Here is a 27,614-nt window from a genome sequence, read left to right as displayed (position 1 = left end):
TTTGCCACAGCAGGGCCAATACTGGGTCTATATACCAAAGAAATCATAAAAAAGGTAAAAGCCCCCACATGTGCAAAAGTGTTTGTAGCAGTTCTTTTTGGAGCGGCGAAGAACTGGAAAATGAGTAGCTGCCCATCCACTGGGAAATGGCTGACTGAGCGCTGGTACGTGAAAGTGAGGGAATATGATTCTGCTATGAGAAATGATGATAAGAAAGTCCTGGAAAGATTTAAATAAACTTAGGCGGAGTGGCCCAAAGAGAATCAGGAAAACATTGTCGACAGCAGCAGCAAGATTGCAGGATCGTCAACTACGACAGACTTGGTTCTTCTCGAAGATCCAGAGATCCAAGGCAACCCCAGGACACTTTTGAGGGGAAAATGGTCTCTGAATCCAGAGAGAGACTGAATGTAAAATAGCACGTATTATGCTCATTTTTTCCTCATGATTTTCCTCTTTGTTCTGACTTTTTCCTCCCAGCACGATTCATTAGGAAATATGTAAATAATGAAAGTGCATGTACAATTTTTAAAAAATTATTCACGCGTAACTGGAGGAAATTAAAAAAGAAAAAAGCGATAAGCCTTGGTTGCATGAGGTGATTTCCAGCGGGCGGAAATGATCTCTCGGCAGATTTGGTGCGAGTTTGGAAGGAGAGGTCCCGATTTGCCTCCACCGGATTCAGGCGAGAGGACACGTGGTTCCGGGTTCCCGGCAGCCGAGGAAGATTCTGGCAGGAGCCGACGTGTGGAGGCGCCCACAATTACCCGAGCGCGCGGTCCCCCCCCCCCCCCCCCCTCCCCCCCGCTGAGTGGGTCCAACGGGAAAGGACCTAACTAGGGCTCAATGCCCGGGGTTAGACGCCGGTGAAAAGGAAGCAAGGGGATAGACGACCTTTTCTGGGCTCTGAATTTGGGGACTAGGGAGGTCACCAGCGAGGATGGCAGAGGAAAGTCCCACCCTTTCGTCTTCTGTCTAGAGTTTTCTGGAAAGCTCGAGGGCGCCTGGTAACCATAGCAACACAGCCAAACAACCGGTCTGATTCAGCGCCTCCCCTCGTGTCCGGATGTTATCGCCGATTGGGCGCGGGGACAGCCAATCTCAGGGCGGCGAGGCTAGCTTCTCGCGCAGCCATTGGTAGGGGGCGGCGGGGCGGGTCGAGGCCCCCCCCAGTTGGGCGAGTCTGAGGCTGCGCGGCGGCGGCTCTGTTTCCGGTTCTGCTGCGGAAGGAAGGCGGAGGTGGAGGCGGCCGCAGGGAACCGTTGGAGCGGCCCCGGGAGCGGGAGTGGGGCCGAGGTCGGGGTCAGTGCGAGCGGCTGAGGCGAGGGGCCGGCGAGATGGGCGGGGAGCAGGAAGAGGAGCGCTTCGACGGCATGTTGCTGGCCATGGCCCAGCAGCACGAGGGCGGTGTGCAGGAGGTAACGGGGCCCGGCGGGAGGCGGAGGGGCCGGCCCCCCCCCCACGTGCCGGGGCTGCTGGCGGCGCTCAGGGACCCCGCTGTGACCCGCTCCGGCTCTGGCTCCTCCCTTTCCCCAGAGCTCCCAGCCCCGCTCCTGCCCCCTCCCTTTACCGTCCCGATTTCCGCTTTCAGCCCCCTCCCCCCGTGTTTTTCAGGTTTCTTCTCCCATGCTTGCTTTTATCCCGGTTTCCAAGGCTTCCCTTCCCCTCCCCCCTTCCCTGATCTCTCTGCTTCCCCACCTTGATCCCTTCCAGGCCTCTCCCCTTCCCCATTCTGACCCTCAGGGCTCTCCTCGGGCCCTTCCCCAGGCTGAGCCTCCCAGCCGCCTAAAATCCCCCAGGATTTGCCTCCGCTCTGTTCCTCCGGCCCCCGTGATTGCCCACCTTTCTCCTCCGGATTCCTTTCCTCCAGACGGCGTCCTACGTGCCCCCCCTTCCCCCCACTCTTTGCCCGGGCTCCTCCCTTGCTCTCGCTGCCACTCTTCCTAGTTCTCTTTGTCCTCCCGCAGCTATCACCATTCCCTTGACCTTCACTCCCACCCTGGCCTAGACACCCCAGACTAACGTGGCTGGGAAGTTTTCCCCCTATTTTGGGTGAGTGGGAGAGAGAGCTCCCTCCTGTAAAGAGGAATCTTCCCTAAAGGGGACCCTGCTTTCGGGCCGCTGGGGACAGAACAGGTAAAGGGCGTTGTAAAAGGAGAGGGCTGCTTGGGAAGGGCCCGAGTCTTGTCCCGTCCAGAAGAAGGTTCCTAGAGGAGGCTGGAGCCAGGATTGGAAGCAGGGAAGGAAGACCGTGTCCTAGCTAGGTTGCTTGATGCGCCACAAATAACTAGTTTTGGCTGTTAAGCCTGCGCCCTCGTATCTCTTTGTGTCCTCCAGCTTGTCAACACCTTCTTCAGCTTCCTGCGACGCAAAACAGACTTCTTCATCGGGGGCGAGGAAGGGATGGCCGAAAAGGTGAGGTGTCGGGCTTTGGCTCCCTCCCCTCTTGGGGTCCAGGGCTCAGAAATGGGCTCTTCTGTGGACTTGCCTCGGGTACTTTCTGGGGCCCCGAGCAGCATCCTTCGGGGCTCCCCTTCTGTTTGGGAAGGAGTTTCATTTGACACATGTCATCTCCATTGCCATTACTGCTTAGTGAGCTATTGAGGATGGCGCGGCCGGCCCTGTTCTGGTCAGAATACATAGGATGACGATGAGAATTTTATATAGGACCTCAGTGGTGCAAAGCAGTAAGAGGAGACATCTGCAGAGACCCCAAGGGGCCTTTTGACTCTCAGTGGTGGTAGTTTTACATTTCATCTCTTTTGGGTTTTGTGACTTTAGAATAAGCTTTCCCATCATCACCAAGGTAGAGCCAGATGGGCCCTTGGGGCCACCCCTTTACCCTTCTATTTTACTGATGAGGAAACTGAGGTGTGGACAGAAGCTCCAGGCTCATTGCAGAGCACAGCCCCCTATCCAGGAAGGGCTCAGAAATCCCCTCCAGGCCAGCCTCTTCCCTTTACAGATGAGGCCCAGGAAAGAATTACAAACAAGTAGTAAGGAGCCAAGAGCACTTATTGTGGCATTCTGTGCACTTGGGAAGGAACAGTTTTATAGAAAATGTAGTGCAGGACTTCGTAGAGATCCCTGTGGAGAAGGGCTGACCCCATCTGGATTAACTAGTTCACACGGTACTGTGAGGTTTTGGTGAGAAAGAATGCTGAGTGGATCTTCTGACTGTACGGAAAGAGAGTAAGCAAAAATGCCCCAAGTTGAGGGCAGAGTGTCAGGAAGAGCCTGGAGTCAGAGGATCAGAGATTTGGGGGTGGCTGTCAGATGCAAGAAGGTTGGAAGGTAGGGGAGGGCAGGTTAGGAAGGACTTCCATCGCCAAACAAGAGGATTTTATATTTGATCTTGGCATTGATCAGGAGCCATTGGAGTTGATTGAAGTGTGTGTGTTGGGGATGGAAAAGGGGATAAGAGGGTGTGTACATGTGTATAAGAGGGAGAGAAGTGGAGATTGTCAGTCCGATCCGGACTTTAGAAAAATCACTTGCTGGCTGAGTGGAGGATGAACTGGAATGGGGAGAGACTGGAGGCAGAGAGATCACCCCCATAGTGCAGGTATATAGTGAGAAGTGCTCCCTCCTCCCCCCAAGGTGGTGACAGGGTCAGAGAAGGGGAAGTACCCGAGAGGTGTTATGAAGGTAGGATCACAGGGCTTGGCAACAGATTGGATATAGGAACTGGGGAGAGATGGAGGATTTGAAGATGAGGCCTGGGACCTGGGAGATGGCAGTGCCCTTAGTAGGAATAGGGGTCAAAAAGAAGAAAACTTCAGAAGAAAGAGAGTGAGTTCAAAAGCCTGGAGACACCACTGTGGAGAGGGTGACGACCAGCAGAAAGGGTGAGGGTCTCACACTGACTGGTGTGAGAGGCGGATGGGAGAAGAGAGAGTTCTCAGCAAATGGCTTCATATCTTATGTGAAGGCAGTGTGTGTGTTAGTATTTATCTCCAAAACAAGCTGCAAAATCACTTTGATTTTACAGCTTGCTTTGTGGATTCTCTCCTGGCTTTGGACCTTTATGCTTGACCCTTCCTCTCTCCCCTCCAGGCCAGGTTCCTCACTCATACCTGGCTAGGAAAGTCTATGAGGGAGCCAAGTCTTGGCTTTAAAGTCACCCAAGTCCTTCCCTTTCCTTGGCCTGAATGTGTGAAATGAGAAGTTAGGAGCTGATGGCCCCTTCCAGCATGAAGTCTGGGGTTCTGGGGTCCTGCCAAAATGAACCAAAGGCATCATCCCAGGGGCTGAGGAATGGTTCCCACTTCAGGGGCCAGTCACCCACAGCCATGCTAGACCCCTGGCGCTGCCCTCTCAAGGACAGGCCCGCACTCCTGAGGCTCCTTTGTCCGGCATATTGAGCATTGGCCATTCTCCACTTTCCCCAGGAAATTCTCTATGTCCAGGTCACCCCAGCCATCTCCATCACTGTGCTGTGGGCGGGGTTTCTCTTCACTGGATGACTTTGGGTAAATCTTGCCTGACTGTCTTCTCTGTGCGTTGAGAGGGTGGACCTGGGGAACTCTGTGTCCCTGCTTTGCTTTCTAACTCTGGCATCATGAATATCATGTTTTCCCTCAGTTCAAATATAATTTAGATACAAAACTTAGGTAGAGAACTTGTTCTGAAAACAGTGTCCAGAAGAGTTTTGGTTCAACCCAGAGTCCTTATGTTCTGCTGCATTGGCACCCAAGTCTCAGGTTTTTGTGCCCCGCCATCATTTCGTTGCTCATCTTTCCCTTGACTGTCGCCACCTTCCCCCCTACCCTCCACCCCCTCTACCTGGGCAGGCTCTTGGGAGCCCAGCTACCCCTCACTCTTTGCTTCTGTTACTCTGGTTCTGGCATCTCGTGGCTCTGTTCACTTTGGGCTGCGTCAGGTCCTGTGAGTCTTTCTGAATTCTGTGTTCATCATTACTTCTTCCCTCATCAGAATGTGGTGTGTGAACATGTCTTCCCCTCTGTTCGGTAATCTGGTGAGCACAGCTCCATCTCTGTCTTGTTCTTTCAGGCAGTTTAAAAACCTGTGAATTTGTGTCTTGTTGGAAGGATTGAGTCACTTTGAAATGTGGGTCTAGCTCCATTTTGTTCCCCACATTTCATGTAGTTTTGAGGAATGGATTTGCTGCCCTCCACAAACCAATGATAATGGGCAAACCGCCTTCTCTCTCCGAGCCCCCTCTTTCCTTATCTTTGAGATGACAGCAGTAGCATGCAGGATTGTGTGAAATTCAGATGTGGGTTGGCGTGGGAAAAGCATCCACCAGACTGAAGCTCTGCGGAAGGCCTTGCTGTGGAGGGCCCCTGCTGAGCCCTCTAAGGAGGGGCCAGACAAATCCTGAGCAGCGGGTGGCTGAGGTAGCTGCCATTACGTCCTGGCACCAAGGGTTTGTTTTGGTTTGGTTTTTTTAGTTTCTTGGCTCAGCCTTGCTTGTCCCTTCTGAGCCTGAGAAACAGCCCCGTTCTTGCCCAGTGATGCTGGCCAGATTAGCAGATGGATCAAAGGGACTGGTGACTCGTTAATAATCCTCTTCTTAAATGGGCCTTTCCTGGGCCCCTGTGTTACGGTTCCTGAGTCTGTGCCATTGAGGAGGCCACAGCTGTCAGAGGAAATGTACCCATGAAAGTCTGGCTTTGGTCAGTGATGGACCCGGCTGCTCAAATTTCTTCTTTTTCCAATTGATCAAAGTTGTGGCCAAAATGCTGAAGAGACTCTAAAGAGCCATGGATTGGATTGGATTGGAAATGGGGCCAGTGCTTTGTACTTAGTGATCCAAATGGAGATGAGAAAGAAGCCCCAGGCCTATCTGCTGAGCCAGAGGGAGCAGAGAATGGAAGAAGGGCCTGGGACAAAAGGGAATGGGTGCTAATTTCGGAATGGAGGTGAGTGGGGCAGCATCTGGGCTGGTGAGAGTGATGGTGAACACTGTAAAATTCTAGAGTGTGTTCTCCAGGAGGGTGTGGGATACCAGGATCAGAAAATAGCAGCTCTGCTTTACATCCAGATCAGAGAAGACCTCTTTCTGCTTCAAGCTGGCCTGACTTTTCCCAGAGTGCTTCTCCAAGAAGGCCTTGAACAGTTACCCTCCACCAGGAGGCATTAAGGAAGAGCATGATGTCAGTTGGGAGAGAATTGCCTCAGGGTTCTGAGCTCAGAAGTCTAGGTTGGAGGCAGTGCTGGATCCCATTTCATCTGGGAAAAAAAAAAAAAAAAAGATCTAGAGGCACTTAGTGGCTCCCTAGGTTAGAGTGAGTCGGTGATGTTAGAAAACAGCCTCAGGCTACATTAGAAACCATCGAGAGGCCAGGTCCACCTGACTGATGAGCTGGGCACCAGAATCCAGAAGAGGATACATGGGGCTGAGCTAGGGACAGAAGAGCAGGCCCCAGGTAGCTGAGTGGAAGCAAACTCCTGAAGTGTTCAGAAGAGGAGTAGTGGGCTGCCTTGGGGAAGTTAGTGATCCTTCTCGGCCAGTCCTCAGAAAGGCTCCATGCAGATTCTTGCTCAGGGAGGCAATGGCTGTGGTAATAATGTGAGCTGCTCTCTTTTTTTTTCCCTTTTTATTTTTTTATTTGGAAAAAGAAACAATAAGAAAAAAAGGAAAACAAAAACAAAATACAAAACAAAAGAGAATATTGTGTGCTCAGCAGAATAGGAATCAAAATATATAACAAAATTACCAGATCAAGAAAGTATATATTAGAAGAAATTATATTCATGAATGATCATTTTTTTCCTTTACTTCTTTATAACTTGTTCTTTTGTTCTCTGCTGCTCACCTTATTAACTATCTTCTTTTTTTCCTCCTTTCATCCCTCCTCACCACTCCCAAGCAAGCTGCATTTGAGATATATTTGTGTATACATAGGAACTACCCTTCTTGATATGTAGTGTTACCTATTGAACCTGTTTCCAATGTGAGTAGGTTTTCAGAACTACCAGCCTTCTCCCCTCTAATTCCTGTGTCTTCTTCCTCTGCACCTCATTTGTATAATATGATTGCTATTTTTACCTTAACTTTGCCAATTTTTCTTTTGAGCTACCCTATTGTTGATATAAATCATGTATACATATATATACATGCACATATACAAAATACAAATAACTTATGTTTAAACAGTTTGTCTTTTTTAAGTTTCTTAAAATTGATCTTTTATATTGGCTCTTATATGTTAAATTTTCTTTTAAGTTTGAGTTTGGTTGATAGGAAAGCCTGAAAATCTGCAAGTTCATTGAATGTCCATTTTTTCTCATTCAGGGTTATAGATAATTTTGCTGGCTACATTTTTGGCTATAGTTCTTTTGATTGTCATAGGTAATGATTCTAAGACCTGTGGTCTCTTATTGTAGCTGCTAATAAGTCTTGTACAATTCCAGTTGTAGTTCCACATATATGAATTGTTTTTTTTTCTTGTTTCTTGCAAAATTCTCTCTTTGATCTGGGGGTTTCAAAATTTGGCATTAATATTCCTATGTTTTCTACAAAGGATCACTTTGAAGCATTGGTGGAGTCTTTCTATTTCTACTTTCCCCTCATGTTCTGTAACTCCAAGACAATTTTCTTGGGATTATTTCATGTATTTTTGTGTCAAGGTTCTCTTTTTGGTCACAACGGAAGCCTAATGGGTGTTAGCAGATGTCTTTGTTGACCCAGCTGCTGAGAGGTCAGGAGGATGAGGCATTTGCTCGGGGCCCTATTCCTTCCTTGTCCTTTCAATAAGCCTTGGGGCCTTAGGATAGGGACATGATTCACTGGGACAACCTGGAGCGCCCAGCAAAGGGAGGCCGTGATGATCCCTGCTTCCTTCTGTACATTGGCGTTGGTAATGGCTTGGGTTCAAGGTCTCAGTAACATGTGTCTGGGGACCAGGGCATCCCTGAGGCAGTCTCTCTGCGTGCTGCCCTCGTAGCCGGGCAGAGGGGAGTTCTTTTTGGTGCCTACAGGACCAGTTGTGGCTCCTACTCCCACCCCAAGCTGATCCTCTTCATTTATACTGGTGCCCTGTGTCCTATTCAGGGGTAGAAGAGGGGGAATGCAAATGGGGGGGTTGATTGGCCCAAGCCCAGAGTTCTTGGCAAGGATCTTCCAGGCCCTAACCTCATAGTTCAGCTCCTGATCTTTCCCAACAGAGCTCTTGACCTCAGCTATGTCTCACCTTCAGCTCAGACTCCAGGCCATTGAGAGCTGATTTGTGCAAGACAGTTGGTGGTGCACTGGGTAGCATGCTGGGCTTGGAGTCAGGAGACTCAGATCCACCCTTGGATGCTTACTAGCTGTGTGGCAGTTTAATCTCAGCACCTGCCTCCCAGGGCTGAAAGGAGCAGAGATGATCATCTCTGTGAAGCCCCGAGCACGGTATCAGGAGCAGAGTTACCACCATCATTATTCTCACCATTTGTTGGCCTTGGCCATGACTAGGCAGAACTCATACTTTGGGGGGTTGCTCCAGGGAAGAGGTTTAATCCAAGACAGGGACTTGGGGCTGAGCTGATGGGCAGGAGGGTGGCTCAGGCAGGTGCATCCCTCCCCGGTCACGCGATATCTCCTGGCTTGCTTAGCCGTGGCTGACCCACTGCTCTGTTCCTTGAGAGATTGCTGCCACCCCTTGCTGCAGAACCTGGGGACCCCAGGCCACTAGATGTTGGGTACTCTCTAGGGGCAAGCCCAGGGGACTGTTGTAGGTAAGGAGATAGGGTCTGACCTGTGGGGTCCCCTTTAAGTTCACCCCTCACAGATGGGGGAAAGGATATGATCCTTCCCTGTGTGGGCTACAGGATTCATTGCTGTCACAGCTGGAGTTAAAACTCAGACCACACAGGAGGGGCAAAGCCCTAGCTTTGGATCCCAGCTCTGCCATTAGTACCCCACTGAGAGTGGGCAAGTTTGAACACTCATTTCCTCATCTACAAAATGAGGGGGTGGGTTTTATGATCCCTTAGTTATCTTAGCTTTGCCTTTAAAGGGCTAGTGCAAAGGGGAATAACCCAGGGGTGTTCAGCAGAATCGGTGCATGCTTGTTTAACTTAATTGGAAGGTGCTTTGAAAAAGAGCTGGACAGAACCTTACTCAGCTTTGAGTCGGCAGAGCTAGATTGTAGAAACTTAGAACTCTGTCTCTCAGTGCCCTCATTTTCCAGAGAAGTGAGGCCCGGAAGGGGGAAGTTGTTTAACTAAGGGTATATGGCCACTTGGTGGCCAGGCCCGGCCTTGACCCACATCCAGGCTCTTGTCACTGCAGCCACAGCGCTTCTACCTTCCCAACTTTCCCTCTCTTGGTTATCTCATCCTATTGAGTGATAAATTTAAAGAAAGATGAGTCTTTTAGCCTCACCATTTCCGGGGTGGTGGGAGAAAGGACAGTCCCTTTTTGCCATCCAAGGAGTAGCAACTAATTAGGAGTCCTCTGCTTTGGAAGCAGGGAAGGCGTTGTCACAGCTCCCTTTCAGCTGGAGAAGGGAGATTTTAAGGAAAACCCGTGTGGTATGAGCTGGCAGTGCCCTAGAGTTGGGCCTCCTAACTCTTGGGGTATTTACACAGGGCTTCCTTGGGATCACCTAGTACACCTTTGTAAAATCCCACACAAGAAGCCCTTTCCCCAACATGAATATGGTTCTGCAGTTTCAGAAGTCATTAGAAATGAGTGACAACTCACAAGCCCCGTGGGAGAACCATGTCCTGGGACTCAAAGTACTAACTGGCTGGATACCAACTGGATGCTCTGCCATTTGTATCTAATTGGGGACACCCTGTTCTTTCAGCTTCTTTCTTTTTTGTAGAAGGATTCATTTCGTGTATGTGTGTGTCTGTGTGTTAGATATCAAGAGTTTCTTCTGTGGCCTAATAGGTTGTTGAAACTTTTCCCACATTAAGAGGGAAGGTGGGAAGAAAAGGAAGAGCTTGCCCAAGCTTCTTCAGTCCCAGCTTTATCATTCTGGGAAGGATCCTTTCATAAAACAAAAGGTTTATCAGACTTGGATGAGTTTTGACGATGCCATCCTAGGAGCCCTCCGGCTCTGAGAACATTGTGTGTTCTCAGATTTAGACTGTTCCGTGTGAGATGGTTGAGGATGGGGATGAGCAGAGACTTTCTGGGATTTGAGCTGGGCTTGGAGGAGAGATGGGTTTGGGTTGTCTGGGAAGAAAGGCAAGACTGGGATGGGAGAGGAAGTTAAAGCCCTTAGGAAGGGTGCACCGGGGTGCTGAGGCAAGAGGGAGGAAGCTCTAGTCTCCTCTGCCTCAGCTGTTTTCAGGCGTCAGGTCTAGTCTTTCTCCTCCAGCTCATCAAAGAGACCTTCCGCCACCACAACCAGTTGGCCCAGAAGGGGCGGCGAGAGAAGCAGGCACGGCAGGAGGCTGAGAGGCGAGAGAAGGCCGAGAGGGCAGCAAGACTGGCCCGGGAGACCCAGCAGGAGGCCTCTGGGCCCCAAATCAAGGAGTTGACAGATGAGGAGGCAGAGAGACTCCAGCTGGAGATTGACCAGGTGAGGCTGGGGCTTGAGGCCTGGTGTAGCGGGTGTGGGCAGCTGGGCCAGGGCACTTGGGCACACTCTGCTTGTTTTTTTTCCATAGAGGAAGGGCAAGGAGAACAGTCAGGGAGATGGACCAGCTCAGCCCCTGAACAGCTCTTCCAACTCCTCTGGGAAACAGGTAAAGCCTCAGGGGGGCTTCCAAGGGCGTGCTTATTGGTTGTTTTCTCTTCCACTGTCCCCTTTCCTAAATGTCCTAAATCACTGGAAAGACCCGGCCGTGGCCACTCCAGGAGCTTTCTGTTTCTTCTGCCAGGAACTTTACCTGGCACAGCCTCCATCTTCTCTTCTGTCAAATGGAGATGTTTCTACCCCATCTTTTCTCAGGTTTATCGTAATCACATGAATGTAGTTGATTTAAAGACCTTTTTTAAAACGGTGGATGAATCCTGGGGGAGGCAGCTGGCAGATGGAGAGCTGGGCTTGAGCCCTACTTCCTGGGCCCAACTCTCAGAGTTCGGGGCAAGTAGACCCGTGGAGGTAGAGAGTTTCTGTGCCATGAGCCTGCAGAGGTCTCTCCTATCCCAGTGAGCCTTCTCTGTGTGCAGGGGCATGCGTGCGGGGGCCATGTAGCCTCTCTCTACCAGAGATGGCCGCCCTGGCCTGCAGAGGTGGGGTTGGCTAGGGCCCTCGTCAGGTCTTCGTCGGCTTGGTGGGCCTTGCCAGGCGGGAACTTCCAGAACCCCGGGCAGACCTCCCACACCTGTGGCTGGCCCGGCTGCAGTCACTGTCGGGAGGTGGGCCCGTCCTCCCACAGATGCCTGACTCCGGACTCACAGCTCTGATTTTTCAGCTGACCCCGGAGGCCAGGCCCAGATCCTGGTGCTTCCCCAGCCTCCGGACACTACATGGACCAGCTGCTGCTTTCCCTGAGACCTTCCCAAGGGGAGAGGGGGGTGGAGGGGGATGGGGAGATAGGCAGAATCCAGAACCCAACCTCTGGTTCCGAGCAGGAGGATGATGACGAGGAGGAGGAAGACGAAAAGGACAAAGGGAAACTGAGGCCTAATGCAGGCAATGGAGCTGACCTCCCCCAGTATCGGTGGACACAGACCCTGTCCGAGCTGGATGTAAGTGGTTGGGGAAGAGGGCATGTGGAGGAGGGTCTCTTGTAGAGAGAGGTCTCACCTCTACATCTTCTCCCCTCTTCCCCCCAGCTGGCCGTGCCCTTCCCTGTGAGCTTCCGGCTAAAGGGCAAGGACGTGGTCGTGGACATTCAGCGGCGGCATCTGCAGGTGGGGCTCAAGGGGCAGCCCCCACTCATCGATGGTGAGCTCTGCAACGAGGTCAAGGTGGAGGAGAGCTCTTGGCTCATTGAAGACGGCAAGGTGGTGACTGTGCACCTGGAAAAGGTGGGGCTACAGCAACTGTCACCCACAGAGGGGGTCAGGCTGGGGGGTGGGGTAGGGCTGAAAGCAGGGGGAGGAGGGGAAGAATTGGGGAATCCTTCAGGAATAGGCTTCAGAGTGTGAACCCCAAGATTTGTTTCCTGTGCACAACCCATCCCGTCTCCCCCCAGATCAACAAGATGGAGTGGTGGAGCCGCTTGGTGTCTAGTGACCCTGAAATCAACACCAAGAAGATCAACCCAGAGAATTCTAAGGTGAGCTAAGTAGCTGGGCATCTGGGCAGGGCTGGCATTGGGCCCAGGGGGGGTTCAAACTAGGGGGCCCTCATCCTCTTCACCTGCCTCCCATGCCAGCTGTCCGATCTCGACAGTGAGACCAGGAGTATGGTCGAGAAGATGATGTACGATCAGCGGCAGAAATCCATGGGCCTGCCGACCTCGGAAGAACAGAAGAAGCAGGAGATTCTGAAAAAGTGAGTGTCGGGGGGGGGGATGGAGGGCTGAGCTGAGCTGAGCTGGGGCCACGGCAGCTGTTGGCCGCCATCTTTATGCTTTTACAGCGCTGCCACACCCACGGGGGCATCTCCGGGGCAAGGCCAGTGCCGGGTAACTCGGAGTCACTGCCGCACCCTGGGGAAGGGGGCTGGTTTTCAGGCTCTTTGGGCTGAGCCTGGCTTTTACACACTCCCTCTCTTCCCCCCCCAGGTTTATGGAGCAGCATCCAGAAATGGACTTTTCCAAAGCCAAATTCAACTAGCACCTTGGCACCCCCCAACTTTCTTTCCCTTGGGATCCTATGCCCCTCCTCCCCCTTGCCTGACCTCGGGACACCTTTTCCGCCTGGAGAAGGGATTGTAATGCAGGGACAGGCACAGGACCCCTAACCCCAGGTTGGGCCTTCAGCCCCAAAGGTACCTCCCAGGACTGTTCCTGGAGCCTCCAAGGTGGGAGGAGAAAGCTTGTAATCCCCACTCTGCCTGTTACAGAAGTAAAAGATCGTTTGACCCTGATCTCTTGTCTTTGCCTTAACGTCTTCTGGGGTGGCCCCCGCTGTGCAGAAAGGCTAAGCACCTGAATGGGGCTGGCACAGGCACCTCTGGCCAGGGCTAGGCCCCTGCCCCCAAAGCCCTGGGTAAAGTCCAGCTCTGAGGCCCCTTGTTTGTTCCCCTACGGGGAGCCAAGGTCTCTGGCAGTGCCCAACGGATCTGGGGCCAATGCCCTGGCAACCGGAACGGGGAGGCCACAGCCGCCTGCCTTGATGGAGAGCCGTGGGGCCCTGGGGATGCTTCGGCTGTGCATTTGGTTGGGACCAGAAATGTCTCCTCAGGGACCTAAGTTACAGATTTGCCCAAGTTTTTGAGAGCCAGGATTGTTTTTCAGAGCTATCTCTGGGGGGCCCTGGGTATGGGCCCATTACCTCTGCTGGGGGAGGAGTTCATTTCCCAACTGATATTTCATACAATAACTTGCTCCGAGTCCCTTCCTTTTTCTGCCTTGAAGGGAAAGATTTTGGGCCCATGGGCACTTGGCAGTGCCAGCCAGGCCTCCCCAAGGCCATCGGAACAGGTGTTTGCTTTAGGTGACCTTGCCCTGCCCAGGCAAGAAGGAACTAAACCTTGGCACCCAGGAGCTTTTTGTTCAGCAGTGAGAGTGGGCACAGGCCCCAGGACTCTAGGGTAGGGTGGGGTAACAGGTGCTCCTGCTCCAGGCCCACCAGCCGCCAGGCTCCCTCCTTGGGTGCCCTGGTACAAACAGGACCTCACCCAGCACTGAAGCCAGAGGGACCCTGGATTAACAACTCCAGTTTGGTGTGACCAGTCGGCCAACAACTTTATTAATATCATACAAGCTTCTCGAAGTCAGAGTTACACGTATTCAACAGAATCAACTGAAGTGTATGGAGCTAGCAGTAAGAACCACCGGGTCTCTAGTGCAGCTCTCCAAAGTTGGTCTGTCATGGGACCCCAGATGAATTTGTAACCCCCCAAAAACCTGAGGCCCCTTAGTTTAGGAGAGCCGGGAAGTCAAAACTGGGGAAAACACAGACTGAGCCCTTTCTGTAAATAATGGCAAATGAATCCTGATGTGGAACCAACCATGTGGCAAGAATCTCGGATGCTGAAAGGAACCAAAGCCACTCAATCCACTAGGAAGGCAGAAAGTCCTTGGAGCCTGCAGGGCCCTGGTACTTGGGGAAGGAACCCAAGACTCCTCCCCCAAAGAGCTAGTAAGAGAAGCTCTTGGGGATCAGGGAAAGGCCCTGAAACTGAGTGCTTCACGGCATTAGGAAATTAGTCTTTAGTTCTGGGGGGGAGGCAAAGAGGGTAAACCAATGGAAGGGGGCTAGGGGCTCTTGCACCCCCAAAGGCATTACCAGTTATGAGTCTGTAGCCGGTATAAGAACTGGAATCCATCTCCAGAACGATTTATGTGGTAACCCACCGCAGGGGGAAAAATTATTCGTGGGGCCCATCTGTCCTGCCTGCAGTCCCAGGAGGCCCCCAAGGGTTGGGGTCGGGGCTAGCAGTACACTTGGAGCAAGGGTGCCCCTGAGGAGTCTGTCTCAGTTCCTTGGAAGGAAGAGTCGTGGCTTGGTGGGTAACCTGAGGAGGAGAAAGATGGGTAAAGTGAGGTTTGGGCTCTGGAGCCGACCCCAGCTCCCACAGAGAGCCACAGAAGGGGAGCTCACAAAGCAAGCCAAAGTCCTGGGACCTGCTTTTCCTCTGTGCCTCAGTTTCCCAATTTGTAAAGAATGATCTTCCTTCATGGGGTCCCAGCTAGACAATTCTGTCAAGAGGAATGAACAGGAGCAGGACAAGGCCTCTCTGTACCCTGGAAGCCCCATTTCTCCAAACCTGTCTTCTCTTTGCCTTTCCCTCCCCAGGATGCAGACCTCAAAAGTGCTACATGTTGAACAACCTGTGGGTGAGGTTCTTTTTATCCAAACCCTCTGCTGTGGAGAAGAGGCTGATGCCCCAAGGTCTTAGGCTTGAGAGCTGGAGAGGACCTCACTCAACCCCCTCATTTTCAAGATGAGGAAATGGGCTTAGAAAGGCCATGGTTTTAACAAAGTTATGTGGCTTCTAGGGGGCAGAGCTGGGATTAAATCTCCAACTTTGAACTCCAGAGCTCCCATGGTTCTGGGCCAAGCCCCAGCCTGAAAGGGCAGAGCTCTGATCTCTTCCCTGCCCTCCCGGCCTCCTGCAGTACCCGCCCTGCCAATGCCACGGTGGGGGTCCAGACCTGGAGTTCCATAGGGTCTCAGTTTTCGGGCGATGGCATCCGATGTGGTTTCCTGGGAGATCTGCACAGTTAGCTCTGAGAAAGAAACATAGGCCTGTTGACCCCAGAGAGTAACAACCCCGAGGGGGAATTCTCCCATTTAGAGCAATGGGCCGCAGGGATTAGAGCTGTTGAGCAGAGCCAGGCACAACGGGTGGGAGCTGGGGAGAGGTGATTTTGGGCTGCATGTTAGAAGAGCCCATCTAGTCATGGAGGTTCTCCCAAGGTGCGATGGGCAGTGGGGGTGGGGCTGCCCATCACTAGAAGGGGTGATGTTCTGCAGCAATTGCATCTTCCTAATGTGGGGGGTTTGCTTCCCACCCACGCAGGCCCCTCGGGGACCAGGACCACTTCCACCAGAGCTAGCCCAAGCTGGTGAAGGCAGAGAGGCCCCGAGGTGGGAATAGCTGCAGAAAAATGCCCTCGGAAAAAGGGGAGGGGGGTTAGGAGCCCTTGTTCTGGCCTTGGTTTTGCCATGTGCTAGCTTGGCTGAGTCAGATAATCCATTAGGGTCCTGATCTATTGGAAGGGGCTAATAGCTGCCCTTCCTGGGGCTGTTAGGAAAAATACCAGAACTTTACAAATAAGCTCTAAAAAAAGACCTGCCTGAGGAGAAGGAGAGACCCCCCTCTCCCCCAGTCAAGAGATGGAGGGGGGCAAAAGCACACCTCCTGGCTGCTGTAGGGGTGTACCAGTACCTGAATCTAGCTCTAGTCACTCTTCTGCTTGATGCTTTTCCATGCCTTCTATCCCCCCAGTTCAGGTATCCGCCTGGCACCCCATTCCTGTAGCCTCTTATTTGCTCCTCACCAGGAGCCTGGGTAACTGGCCCATGTTCTCGCCTCTGTGCCTGCCTCTGCCCACACTATTCTGTGCCTCCCCCAGTGTGTCTGTCTGCCCGTCACAGAGGGGCACTTCATCGCTCCATGGGATAAGACATTTGGTCCCGGCTTCCTAAATTGGGGGTCACAACCCCATGGGGGGGGGGGTGTCTCGTAGCTAAATGCGGGGGTTGTGAAATTTCTCGCCAGCAAATGTTTGATGCCTAACCTACGTAGCCAGGGACACGGGAAGTGCTTGGGTGAAAAGGGGTCACAAGTGGAAACCGCCGAGGAAGCCCTCCCTGGCCTGGGGCCTCCGGGGCCTGGTTACCCCCCAGCCCGAGCTTTACCGGGCACGGCGCTCTGAGCCCCAAAGTCGCGGGGCCAGGGAGGACGTACCGTCCTGGCTGAGGACTGAGGCCACCATGGTGTCGGTGCCGCTGTCGGGGGCGGGCCCCCGGCTCAGGCGGCTCTCGCAGGCGGCGGCTGGGCGGTTGCGGCTCTTGCGGGTACTGATGCGGATGATGCCCCGGACCAGACGACACTCGGCGTCCTGCTCGTCCAGGTGATAGTCCTGCGTGATGCTGCTGATGAGGTCAGAGATCTTGTTGGTCTTCTCCAAGAAGACCGTGTCCGACGTGCACTTGGCCAGCTCGTCGATCTGGTGCATGCTGAAGAGCTCCGTCAGCTTCTTGAAGATGAGCACGTCGATCTCCCGGCTGCTCATGGAGCCGCCGTTCATCTCCGACAGGTCCAGGTCGGACTCGTGGAAGGAGTAGTACTCCTCGGAGCTGCGGGGGCTGCTGCCCAGGGTCCCAGGCAGGCTGCGGCGGGCCGGCTGCTCGGCCAGCGGCTCCTTGTGGCATGAGTCGGCATCTGCACCCCGGTACGAGTACACGGGGATGCCCTTCAGCTTGACGTCGGGGTAGCTGAAGCTGCTGCCGATGGCGGACTTGAAGCCCGCTCTGTCATGCCGGCTGGGGGCGGGCACGGATGGGCTGTTGGGGGGTGGGCCGCCGTTGTGCTCCTTGCCCCAGCCCTCGTCGGGCGAGGGCTCCGAGGGGCCCAGCGCGGGCAGGCAGGCCTCACAGCTGCGCACGCAGCCCCCGCAGCGCTGGTAACAGGCCCGGCAGCGGCGGAAGCAGAAAACGGCCTTGCACAAGTTCCACACCCAGGGCCGCGGGAGGCAGCAGCTGCCAGTGTCCAGGGGGGCCTCGGCCGAGCCCGAGATGAAGGTGATGCTCTCGGACTCCCGGGCGCCAGGGTCCCTGGGGCCGGGCCGGCGGACCCGGCGGGGGGTGGCTGGGGGGGCCAGCCGGCGGCCCGGCTTGACTTGGGGCGTTGCTGCGCCGTACACCTCCAGACAGGCCTCTCGAGGGGAGACGCCCGCGGGCCGCTCCCATGAGGAAGCCTGGCCCGCCAGGGGAGCACAGGACGGCGGGCGATGTCCGGGACGCCGGCCAGGCATGGCTCACCACATTACAGGCGCCTGGGGGGGCAGGGAGGAGCGCTGAAGGACCCCCATCCCCTCAACCCAGCCGCCTCCCAGGCCCCTCGGCTCCCGGCCCAAGGCCGGCCAAGTTAGGACTCTGCAGAGACCCAGAAACCGTCCCGGGAATCTCTACTCCCAAGTCATCCGGGCCCTCTCCCCAAACCTGGCTGCGGAAAGCAGCCGTTACCTCTGTCCAGTTCCTTTTGGGGCAGCAGGAGTGTTCCTGGGCAGGAGGGCGCACGCCAGCCTGCCTGGGGTCACCTGGACAGGGAGGCCGGGCTTCTTCCACACTCGCTCCCTGCCCCGGCACCTCTCTCTCTGGAGCTCCCAAGGGTTGGCTGGTGCGTCTGCCCAGCTTGGGGCCTGCCCATGGCAGCCTCTCTCTCACACCCTGCCCAGGAGCTGACAACAAACGCCTCGTGTTCAGAGCAGCCCAGAGCCCCCCTGCCCCACCCCCTGGGCCCACTCCTCCAGGGAGCTCCCAGCCCAAGCAGGATCAGGGCTCCTGGGGCCCGACACCCAGGCCCAAGGGGATGATGCATCCACTAGTCACTGTGGCCCAGGCTCGCCCCTCCCACCGCCCTCTCTGACTCCCTTCTGAGGTGTCAGAACCGGGCCCCTGCCACCTCACAGCCCCACTGCAGCAGGGAGGGGCGCTCGGGCACTCTGCCCGTCCCAGGGAGCCCCGGCACCGCTTCCCCGGCCTACCTGCGCCTCCCAGGGGCCAGCCCGCAGCTCTGGCCACATTCCCCCCAGAGACCCCAACCCTGACCTGCGGCTCCAGCTGCTCTAGACCATTCTGTCTCAAACTGGGTGGTAATGGGGAGCCCTGGCACTGAGCCTGGCACACAGGGGGAGCTGCATAAATGCCTGTTCCCTTCCCCTTGGGAAGCCCAACCTGAGCTCCTTCACTCCCCCCCCCCCCCCCCCCCCCAAACCTGCTCTTCCCGACTTCCCTGCCTCTGCCCCTGGCTCTGATCCTCCTCCTCGCTCCAGGGCTGGAAATTTCGGTGCCCTCCTCTGCCCGCTCACAGCCAGAGTCCCCAAGCTTTCTGCTCCCACGGTAACGGTCTCTCCCCTTCAGCTCCCTGGGCCTCCCACCCACACGTCCAGGCCTTTCCTGAATGATCTCCAAGAGCCTCCTGCCTGGTTCCCTGAACTTCACCCACCCAGGATCAGCCCATTCAAAGCCGGAGAAATCTGGGGATTTGTTCTTGTTTTGGAGGCAATGGGGGGTTAATGACTCACCTGATGTCACACAGCCCATAAGTCTGACCTTTCACTAAGGTCACGGCCTTGTGGCTCACCATCCTCTCAGCACCTTCTCAGACTAGCAGGGAGCCCCCATTGCCCACCCTCCATGACCCAGCCCAACCTACCTTTCCAGCCTTAATTTCCTCTGCTTGCTTTAAGTTCTCCACGCTGTGGCCGGGCCAAGCGCCTCACTGCTTCCTCCTGCCTGGAGGTGACAAGGCAAACACTTATTTTCCCATCGTGCTCTGCACAGGCTGCTCCCCTGAGCCAGGATTTCCTTTCCTCCAATCCGTGGGTGCCATTTTGTCCAAGACCCCCCTCCCCGAAGCCTTCCTGGACCTACCTCAGAGCCTGGTTCCTCAGGGTCACTCTGCTGTGCGACCTACATCTTCTTGGCGTTGCCTCCGGCTTCTTGGTCTAGTTTTTTGTCCACAATCCCGCCCGGGGGCCAGGACTTGGCTTCTGTGCGTCCCCCTCAGCACCCTGAATTGGGAGAAGGTCAAACGGTCAGATGAACTGGTCATCTGGTCAACAGCAAAAAAGCTGAGCAGACTGGCCTGTGAGCCGGACGGACCTCACCCAGCATCAAGTACTGACCTGGGCTGCTTCGTCCTTGATCCCCTCCATAGTGTTCTCCCATGCCAGGCTTTGTGATGCCCCCAAACCCCTCTTTTTGCAGAGCTACAGCCATGAAATTTCTGCCTTTTTAGCTCGACGTTGCTTGAGAAACAGAAGCCCTTTACCTAGTACTCAAGGCCCTCAGTCTGGTGCCACTTAATCTGACTCCAGCCGGTTCCTTGCTGGCCCCGAGAGCAGCCAGGCATTTCTCGGCCCATCCTCAGTGCCCACATGGTCTTCCTCTCTCTCCTTTCTCCGACCAACTGCCAAGTTCTTGCCAACTCAAAAGGGCACCCACTTCTGCCAGGAAATTTCCCCTGCTCCCCCTGGCCAGTAATGATGGTCACCGAGGACCTCACAGGGCACTTTGTACCTCTATTATTATGTCCGAGAATTATCTGTGCCATATTCCTTTAGTAGACTGGAAGGCCCATGAAAGCAGGTACCGGCACGTTTATTTATATTTCCCTTATTGTCTATCAGAAAGATCTTCACATAACAATGTTTAGGACTAGAATCCAGAATATTAAACACGATGTCAGAGCCTGAACGAATCAGTGTTTATTTAGTCCAGTCCTCCTTTTGTTGAGGAAAACTGGAGGCCTAGAAAGGGGAGAATTAGCCACAGAGCTGCAACTAGTATCCAGGTTACCCATTCCCAAAGGCAGTGGGATTTTTTTTGCCTCTATTTCCCCTTAATCCCAGTGTTTCAACTAATTCTTGATTCAAAGGCAACTAATGCTTGATCTTTGGGGTCCTTACCAATCCTGCAGTAAGCTCTTCTTAGTGATGAACCCGTGATCCATCTTTTGGATTAGCATCCCACTCAATCAGGGGGAGTTCAGTCTCACTAATCCTACCCTTTTCTGATTTTAAGGTCAAAGGTAGCTACCCTTCCCCCAGCTCACTGCTAAACCTTTGATTTGAAGAAGGAGAAGTAGCCCTTATTCCTCCCATCCATTCGGGTCACTTGAGACATGCAGCAAATTGCTCTGCCTGGAGAGAATTGAGTCTTTATCCCATCTTTCATCTTCCCTGTTGCAGTTAGGACACCTTGGCTAGAAAAGACCTTCCTCCATCCCAGTATGGGAGAGAGGGTGGAGGCAAGTGTAAAACCAGAATTTGTCGCCATTAATAAGGCTGCATGTTGACTCAGAAAACCACATATTCACATAATCTAGATTCTATTATATTTTTTATCTCGGTAATATTTCCTAATTGCATTTTAATCTGGTCCCCAATAGCACTGAAGATAATAGACCTTTCTTGGCCAGTATTTTTTGACACCTCTGTTTGGGGGAGGAAGGGGGTTGAGAAATTTCCACCATCCTCCCCTTCTACCTCAGATGGGGTTTGTGCATGTATATGTATGTACATACATCTATAAATGTACTTCAATCAATTAATGGATAAGCATTTATTAAAGGCCCATTACACACCAAGCTCTGTATTAAGTTTATATCCTTATTCCCTGACAAAGAATAGGTATTAAGTAAATACTTGTTGAATTAGATACTACAGGTATCACTATTCGCATTTTACCAAAGAGCAGATTAAGGCAGAGAAAATCATAGTAAAATTGCTAATAAACCAATCAGACTCAGATTCAAATACAGGTCTTATTAGATGTATGTCCAGATCTCTACCACACTGAACCTTGTATGACTAATTGATAGTTTATCAGCCATTAAGTATCAATTGTATGCCAGATCGCACACTAAACTGGGGATACAAAGAACAGCAAAAAACAAACAAAACAGCCTCTGCTTTCAAGGAGCTCCCAATCTACTAAGGGAGATGCTGTGTAGACATGTACATAAAATATACTATGGACAAGGTAAAAGGGAGTTCCCAATCTACTAAGGGAGATGCTGTGTAGACATGTACATAAAATATACTATGGACAAGGTAAAAGGGAGTTCCCAATCTATTAAGGGAGATGCAGTGTAGACACGTACATACAATACACTATGGACAAGGTAAACAGGAGTTCCCAATCTACCAAGGGAGATGCAGTGTAGACCCGTACATACAATACACTATGGACAAGATAAACTAGAAATAATCAATAGAGGGAAGGCTTTGGGATTAGGAAGGATCGGGAAAGGTCTTTTTGGAGCAGGTAGAATTTTTGCTGGGGCTTGAAGGAAGCCAGGAAGATGAGATGAGGAAAAGCAAGAGCCCTCCGGATGTAGGAAATAGCCAGTGAAAATGGTCAGAATTGGGGGGTGGGGGGGTGGGCAGTCTAGTTTGAGGAACAGCAAAGAGGCTGATGTTACTGGAGTTAAGAGAGGGGAAAGGGGCAGTAAAGATTGAAACAGCAGAGCAGGGGGAGTTATGGAGCTTTAAAAGCCAAACAGAGGATTTTGTAAGTTCTATGGAGGGAGAGAGAAAGATGAAGATGATACCCACGTTATAAGCCTATGTGACTGGCAGATGCTGGTACCTTCAACAATAGTAGGGAAATTAGAAAGAAGGGAAGCTTTGGGGGAAAGGTGAATTCCTTTTTTGGACATGCTAGAGATCTGCGATTGGAGGAGAAAGGTCAAGACTATATGAGCAGATTTGAGAATCATTACTGTGCAGGTGATGACTGAATCCAAGGCTTCCCAGGGCCTCCCAACACCTACAGCCAACTATGGGACTATGTTGGGAAGGAGCTGTCAGACCCTAAGGAATTGAGCAGGAGGGAACAGTTCCTAGAATTTTGAGTGGGAGACAGGGAAGAAGTAATGAGAGATGGTGGTAGAAGGAAGAACCTGGATGTAGCGATGGAGAGCAAGGAATATTCTAACTACCCTGTTGGGGGAAATGAGCAGAAGGGTGACCGAGGAGGGCCCAGGAAACCCCAGCTACCAGTAACCAACCAGGAAGTGTAGTATGGTAGAAAGGCATTAAACTTAGTGATGACACAGTGATGCTACAAACTAGCTGTGTGATCTAAGCCGACTCCAAGCCCATTTCTTAATTTTAAAATTAGAATAATCTTTACATTCTAGCTCAGAGTATTGTTAGTGAGAAACTTTAAAGTGCTACAGAAAGGTGAGCTGGTATTGTGTCCATCACTTTCCCCAGGCCTTCGTGAAGTCCCTCTTGTTTGAGGTTTTAAGAGTGTTTTCAGCTCTAAGGAGATGTCAGCCAACAAACAGGTACTTGAGATTTACACCAGATGATTTCTGATTCTGGTTTTGAACACCACTTCCCCCATCTGGAGTTTCCTGGCCGTCTTCAATTTCTTTTGGGATTTTTTTTTTCTCCTTCAGGAAAGGATGGTGAGCAGATGGTTGGAAGGGGTTTGGGGGCAGGAGGTGCGGAATGCATTTACTCAGACAAATGTAGTAGGAAAAGACAAGATAGCTCAGAATGATGGTTACAAACTTATTGGGCAAGTCACCTCACCTCTCAGCCTCAGCATCCTGATCTGTTAAATGGGTGGACAATACCTGCCCGACCTTCACAGAAGTGTCTGAAACACTGGATGAGGGAATGATGGGAAAGCATCTTGCTAAGTGCATGTGAGTTAGTTATATTTGCTCAGAGATCCGGATGATTGCATTAATCTTCCTTCAATAGTGGAGGAACAAAGATGGGAGTAACAATGCCTTGAGAATGGCAATAACGACCATATTTACACAGAGCTCCCTATATGCCAGGCCCTGTGCTAAGAGCTTCGCGATTATCATCTCATCCAATCCTGACAATAACCGGGGAGAACAGCGCTCTTCTTATCCACATTTGACACAGGAGTACATGGAGGCAGAGATTAAGTGACTTGTGTAGGGGCACACAGCTAGTAAGTGTCTGAGGCTGGATTTGAACTCAGGCCTTCTCCATTCCAAGCCTAGCATGCATTCTCCCCAACTGAGATAGTTTGTGCCCTACCTCATGTCTCCTTGACCCTGCTCCCACCTTTAGTTTAATAGCCCATTTACTGGCCGCATCAGTTTAGGCAAGGCACCCCACATCCTTGGCTCCCCCTCTCTCAAGCTGAGGACTTGGACTAGATGGGGGTCCTTTACAAGTCTAAATCTGGATACAGAGGACTGAGCTTGTTCCAGGGGACACAGACCCCCTGCAAGCCCAGATCCTCTGATGTTACTAGTTCATGCAACCAGCTCCATCATCCATCCCTGTGTCTTTGATTCCTCCGCTAGGTTCTGAGCTCCCAGGACTAAACAGCACTGGCAACTAGAAGCAACAGCCATTCTGATCGACTCAAAACAACAGGGGGCTTTTGTCCAGATTTGCCCAGATTTATACAGCCAGTAAACATGAGGCAAAATTTAAACTCAGCTCTTCTTTCTCCCATGTCCACCACTCTGTTCACTGATTTGTTCACTATCTGATAAATGTCTAAAGTGGCTTTTGGATCCAGGCCTTTCTAACTCAATCTAGTTCCTCAATACTGCCTTTCCAAGGGATGATCATAAAGACGGCTGAATCTCAGTTTTCTTCACTCAGTAGAAGCTGTCTTCTGTTAGATCTGGAGTCTGGAAGACCAAAGTTCAAATCCTAGCTGTGTGACCCTGCCTCAGTTTCCTCATCTGCAAAATGGGGATAAGAGTAGCACTTATCTTTTAGGTTTGTTGTGAAGTTCAAATGAGATCATGGTAAAAGGCTTTGCAAACCTTGAGGTGCTATATAAATGCTATTGTTATTATTATTATTATTATTATTATTAACTCACCACAACCTGAGGCCATTTGTGCCCCTAAACATAGAAGTGTTTGTGGGTCATCCTGCCTTCTGCTCCTTAGGCTGGGAGAAGGATCCCAAAGACAAGGGCTCTAACTCTGCCCTCATCCTGGGGCCTCCATGGGGACATCAATATTCTTCCTTCCTTCCTTGCTCTATTTCTCATCTGCCCTAAGTCTAAGTCCAGGCTCCCCATCTAGAACTCAGACTGGGCAGACTTGCCAAGCCTTTTGCTTCAAGGCAAACTCTCTGTCCCTTGCTCCCCTCCGGTGATAAACCCTCAGCTAAGATGTCACTTTATGGACACACAGATTTATTTAACTCTCTTCTCCCATCCAGACTCCCAGGGTCTGTCCTATTCTAGGCAATCCCTTCAGCTCTCATCACCTCTTCCCTCCCTAACTAGTGGTTTTCACAGATAATGGTCAATTAATGGCCAGATCTGGAGAGACTTACACGAACTGATGCTAAGTGAAATGAGCAGGACCAGGAGATCATTATATACTTCAACAACAATACTAGATGATGACCAGTCCTGATGGATCAGGCCATCCTCAGCAACGAGATCAACCAAATCATTTCTAATGGAGCAGTAATGAACTGAACTAGCTATGCCCAGAAAAAGAACTCTGGGAGATGACTAAAAACCATTACATTGAATTCCCAGTCCCTATATTTATGCACACCTGCATCTTTGATTTCCTTCACAAGCTAATTGTACAATAATTCAGAGTCTGATTCTTTTTGTACAGCAAAATAATGTTTTGGTCATGTATACTTATTGTGTATCTAAGTTATATTTTAATATATTTAACATCTACTGGTCATCCTGCCATTTAGGGGAGGGGGTGGGGGGGGGGTAAGAGGTGAAAAATTGGAACAAGAGGTTTGGCAATTGTTAATGCTGTAAAGTTACCCATGTATATATCCTGTAAATTAAAGGCTATTAAATTAAAAAAAAAAAAAAAAAAAAAAAAAAACAATTAATGGCCAGATGCAGAACTCCTTCCTTTTCCCATCAGCTAACCCCAAACCCTCGAGTGCAATAAGGCTGGAACCCTTGTTTGCTTGAGCCCCAGTCCCTGCTTCAGCTGCTCTCTGTCCTCCCTCCTCCCTCCTCCTCCTCCTCTTCTTCCCCCCCCCCCTCCCCACAGGATGGTGACAGTCCCTACTATAATCATCAGTAAATATATTAAAGCTTCCAATTCCTTAAGACTTTTGGAACATGCAATAGAGACCCACACACTATCTTTCTCATTAAAAAAAAAAAATCCTTGAGGAAAAAACTATTTCACTTTTGCTTTTGTATTCCCAGAAACCAAATAAAGCTTGTTGATTGATAAAGGAAGGCCTCTCTCCCCCTGCCACCAACTCCCTTGGATGCCATCCCATGCACTCCATTCTCTAAGCTGGTCTGGTTCTTTTCAAACAGGTTGGAACATCCCAAATGCTGCAAAAGATCCCATCTCCTGAGGTGTACTAATGCAAAATACATAGGAACTAAAACGATTTCTCCCATTGTACTATGGAAACCGATTCAACCAAGGGCACAAAACTGATCATTGGTACATCCAGGGCTAGAACTCGGGTCTCCTGAATGGTTTCTTCCATTGCAACTATGCCCTGATTACTGTAATTTCTTACTGCTGAAGCTGGCCTCAGGAAAGTTATCTACTTCTAACATTAGTTATGATCACATAACGAATACTCTATTACAGGCGAATCACTCTGCCCCTCAAAAAGCCTCAGTTTGCTGGTCTATAAAATGGATTAATGCCTGAACTTTCCTACCTCACAGGGATGTTGTGAGGAAAAAAGCTTTCCAGATCTTAAAATGTTAGGCAAGTTATTCAAATTTCCAAGCTCCCTGGCTGAGTAAGGAGGGTTCGAAGCCCCTCCCCACCCATCAGCTGTGTTTCTTTCCACCCTCATCCAAGATCCCCACCATCCATCAAATTCATAGATTTCTGTCTCCCTCACTCAGCCAATACACATCAAGAGGCTATTCGGGGCTGGATCCCGGCTTCTTGACTCCATATGGGATCTCCTAACTGAATGTGAGGGTCCAGAAATGATTATCAGTAAATGCTGGATGTGTGCTCACATAAAGGGGTTGTGAGAGAGCCAAGTCTACGACTCTCTGGCCAGAGGAATCCTAGCGGCTCTTTAACCTCCGAGCCTATGGGTAGGGGAGTCCTCCCCTTCTGTGTCCCTAGAACGGCTCCGCACAGACTCAGGGTAGGAACCAGTTAAACACAGTGACTAGAGAGAAGGGGACAGGAAGCCGGCACAGATGAGCTGCTGGGTTCACACCTCCCTGGCCCCAGGCTCAGTCTTCCAGTCAGAGGTCTGGGCTCTTCCGTTAGTGCCCTATCGCGCCCCCAGACCCCCAGCCCGCCTCCTGGGTTTCTCCAGAACTTCCTTCACCAGACATCCACAGTTGTTGGCCCTGAGACTGCCAAGGGGGGAAACCCTCCGAAACACCAGGTGCTAACAAGAGTTTGGCCCCGGTTACACAGCCGGATTGGGGGAGGGACAGACTGGCATGGGGGCGGGGGTCGCACAAACTGTCACTGCAACGCACAGGACGGGTTTGGGGTGGCACCGGCTGTCGCTGGGTGGGGGACGCACCTGCAGGGCGAGTGGGGTGCACATACGCGCTCACTAAGGGGTCGCTGGAGCTGCCGGGGGAGGGGGTCGCAGGGGCTGGAGCTGCCGGGGGGAGGGGGTCGCAGGGGCTGGAGCTGCCGGGGGGGGGGGGGGGGGGGGGGGGGGGGGTCTCCGGGGCTGGAGCTGCGGGGTGGAGCACGGGAGAGCACGGAATTTCCCGCGGTCCCAGCCCTACCCCACCCTCGCCTTGGGGATCCTGGGCAGCGCTAGGCTAGGAGTTCCCGGCCGGGTCAGGGTGCCCAGGCCGCTCCTCCCCAGGACCCGGTCGGCCCGGAAGCGGCGCCCCTGGGAGCGGCCCCGGCCCAGTTCCAGCCGCCAGGAGTGCTACAGGTGAGAGCGAGACAGGTGAGTCCAGGTCAGGTAAGGTCCAAGTAAGGTAAGCCAGCCCAGGCCAGTCGCGGGACCCCCCTCGCCCCCCCCGCCAGCGCCCCGCTTACCTGTCCCGCCAGGTGAGTAGCTTCAGCGCAGCTCCTCCTTCTGCGCTCACCTGGGGCCCAGGTAAACGTCTCGCGGGACGCTGCGTAAGGGCCGCCGCTAGGGACACGTTTCCTAACTTCGCGAAGCTTTGCCTTTTTTACCCCAATGAGAGCTGAGCCGTCCCCGCCCCACCCCAATCTGGGGGACACTTTTGTCCTAGAGCCGAGCTCCATCTGCAACCCTTAATCACCTCGGAAGGTTTACCTCGGACACTTGGGGGAAGGGCCTACTGCCAGATTCCTACAGGCGGCCGGACCCCCCGAGTTTTTTGTTTATTTATCTCAGGAGGAGGGGGGGACTGGGTTTAAGTATTTTCCGGAGTCAGGACTAGCTCAGTCACTCAGTCAACTAGCATTTATTCATTGATTTTACTGAGACAACAACAAACCAGCCCCAGCTCCCAAAGAAGCCTACAGTCTGCCGTAGAG

General features: G+C 52.2%; 2 protein-coding genes across 2 annotated transcripts; one reads left to right on the top strand and one right to left on the bottom strand.

Moving 5' to 3' along the window:
- The first annotated feature begins 1,158 nt into the window (after positions 1 to 1,158).
- Positions 1,159 to 12,887, top strand: NUDC (nuclear distribution C, dynein complex regulator). Its single transcript, XM_031962505.1, has 9 exons — positions 1,159 to 1,418; positions 2,338 to 2,415; positions 10,281 to 10,484; positions 10,573 to 10,650; positions 11,483 to 11,599; positions 11,687 to 11,881; positions 12,049 to 12,132; positions 12,232 to 12,350; positions 12,583 to 12,887. The coding sequence occupies exons 1-9, from the start codon at positions 1,338 to 1,340 to the stop codon at positions 12,632 to 12,634; spliced, it is 1,008 nt and encodes a 335-aa protein (XP_031818365.1). The 5' UTR covers positions 1,159 to 1,337; the 3' UTR covers positions 12,635 to 12,887.
- A 794-nt stretch (positions 12,888 to 13,681) lies between these two features.
- On the bottom strand, positions 13,682 to 27,231 carry KDF1 (keratinocyte differentiation factor 1). Its single transcript, XM_031962504.1, has 7 exons — positions 27,147 to 27,231; positions 19,070 to 19,209; positions 18,852 to 18,931; positions 17,660 to 17,874; positions 16,380 to 17,469; positions 15,121 to 15,195; positions 13,682 to 14,480 (listed from the first exon to the last, which is right to left on the bottom strand). The coding sequence occupies exons 5-7, from the start codon at positions 17,446 to 17,448 to the stop codon at positions 14,398 to 14,400; spliced, it is 1,227 nt and encodes a 408-aa protein (XP_031818364.1). The 5' UTR covers positions 17,449 to 17,469; positions 17,660 to 17,874; positions 18,852 to 18,931; positions 19,070 to 19,209; positions 27,147 to 27,231; the 3' UTR covers positions 13,682 to 14,397.
- Positions 27,232 to 27,614: the final 383 nt, after the last annotated feature.

This window comes from Sarcophilus harrisii, chromosome 3 (genome assembly GCF_902635505.1).
Source record: "Sarcophilus harrisii chromosome 3, mSarHar1.11, whole genome shotgun sequence".
NCBI lineage: Eukaryota > Metazoa > Chordata > Mammalia > Dasyuromorphia > Dasyuridae > Sarcophilus > Sarcophilus harrisii.
Note: the sequence above shows the minus strand (reverse complement) of the source record. Positions and strands in the feature narration are given on the sequence as shown.

What these genes read in the sequence shown, in the direction of transcription:
- NUDC (XM_031962505.1), top strand. Translation starts at nt 1,338, where the DNA reads ATGGGCGGGGAGCAGGAAGAGGAGCGCTTCGACGGCATGTTGCTGGCC. An exon ending in AGACCCTGTCCGAGCTGGAT is followed by an intron (nt 11,600 to 11,686) that starts GTAAGTGGTTGG and finishes TCTTCCCCCCAG; the next exon opens with CTGGCCGTGCCCTTCCCTGT. An exon ending in AAGCAGGAGATTCTGAAAAA is followed by an intron (nt 12,351 to 12,582) that starts GTGAGTGTCGGG and finishes TTCCCCCCCCAG; the next exon opens with GTTTATGGAGCAGCATCCAG.
- KDF1 (XM_031962504.1), bottom strand. Translation starts at nt 17,448, where the DNA reads ATGCCTGGCCGGCGTCCCGGACATCGCCCGCCGTCCTGTGCTCCCCTG. An exon ending in CTCAGTCCTCAGCCAGGACG is followed by an intron (nt 15,196 to 16,379) that starts GTACGTCCTCCC and finishes TTTCTTTCTCAG; the next exon opens with AGCTAACTGTGCAGATCTCC. An exon ending in GAGACCCTATGGAACTCCAG is followed by an intron (nt 14,481 to 15,120) that starts GTCTGGACCCCC and finishes TCTCCTCCTCAG; the next exon opens with GTTACCCACCAAGCCACGAC.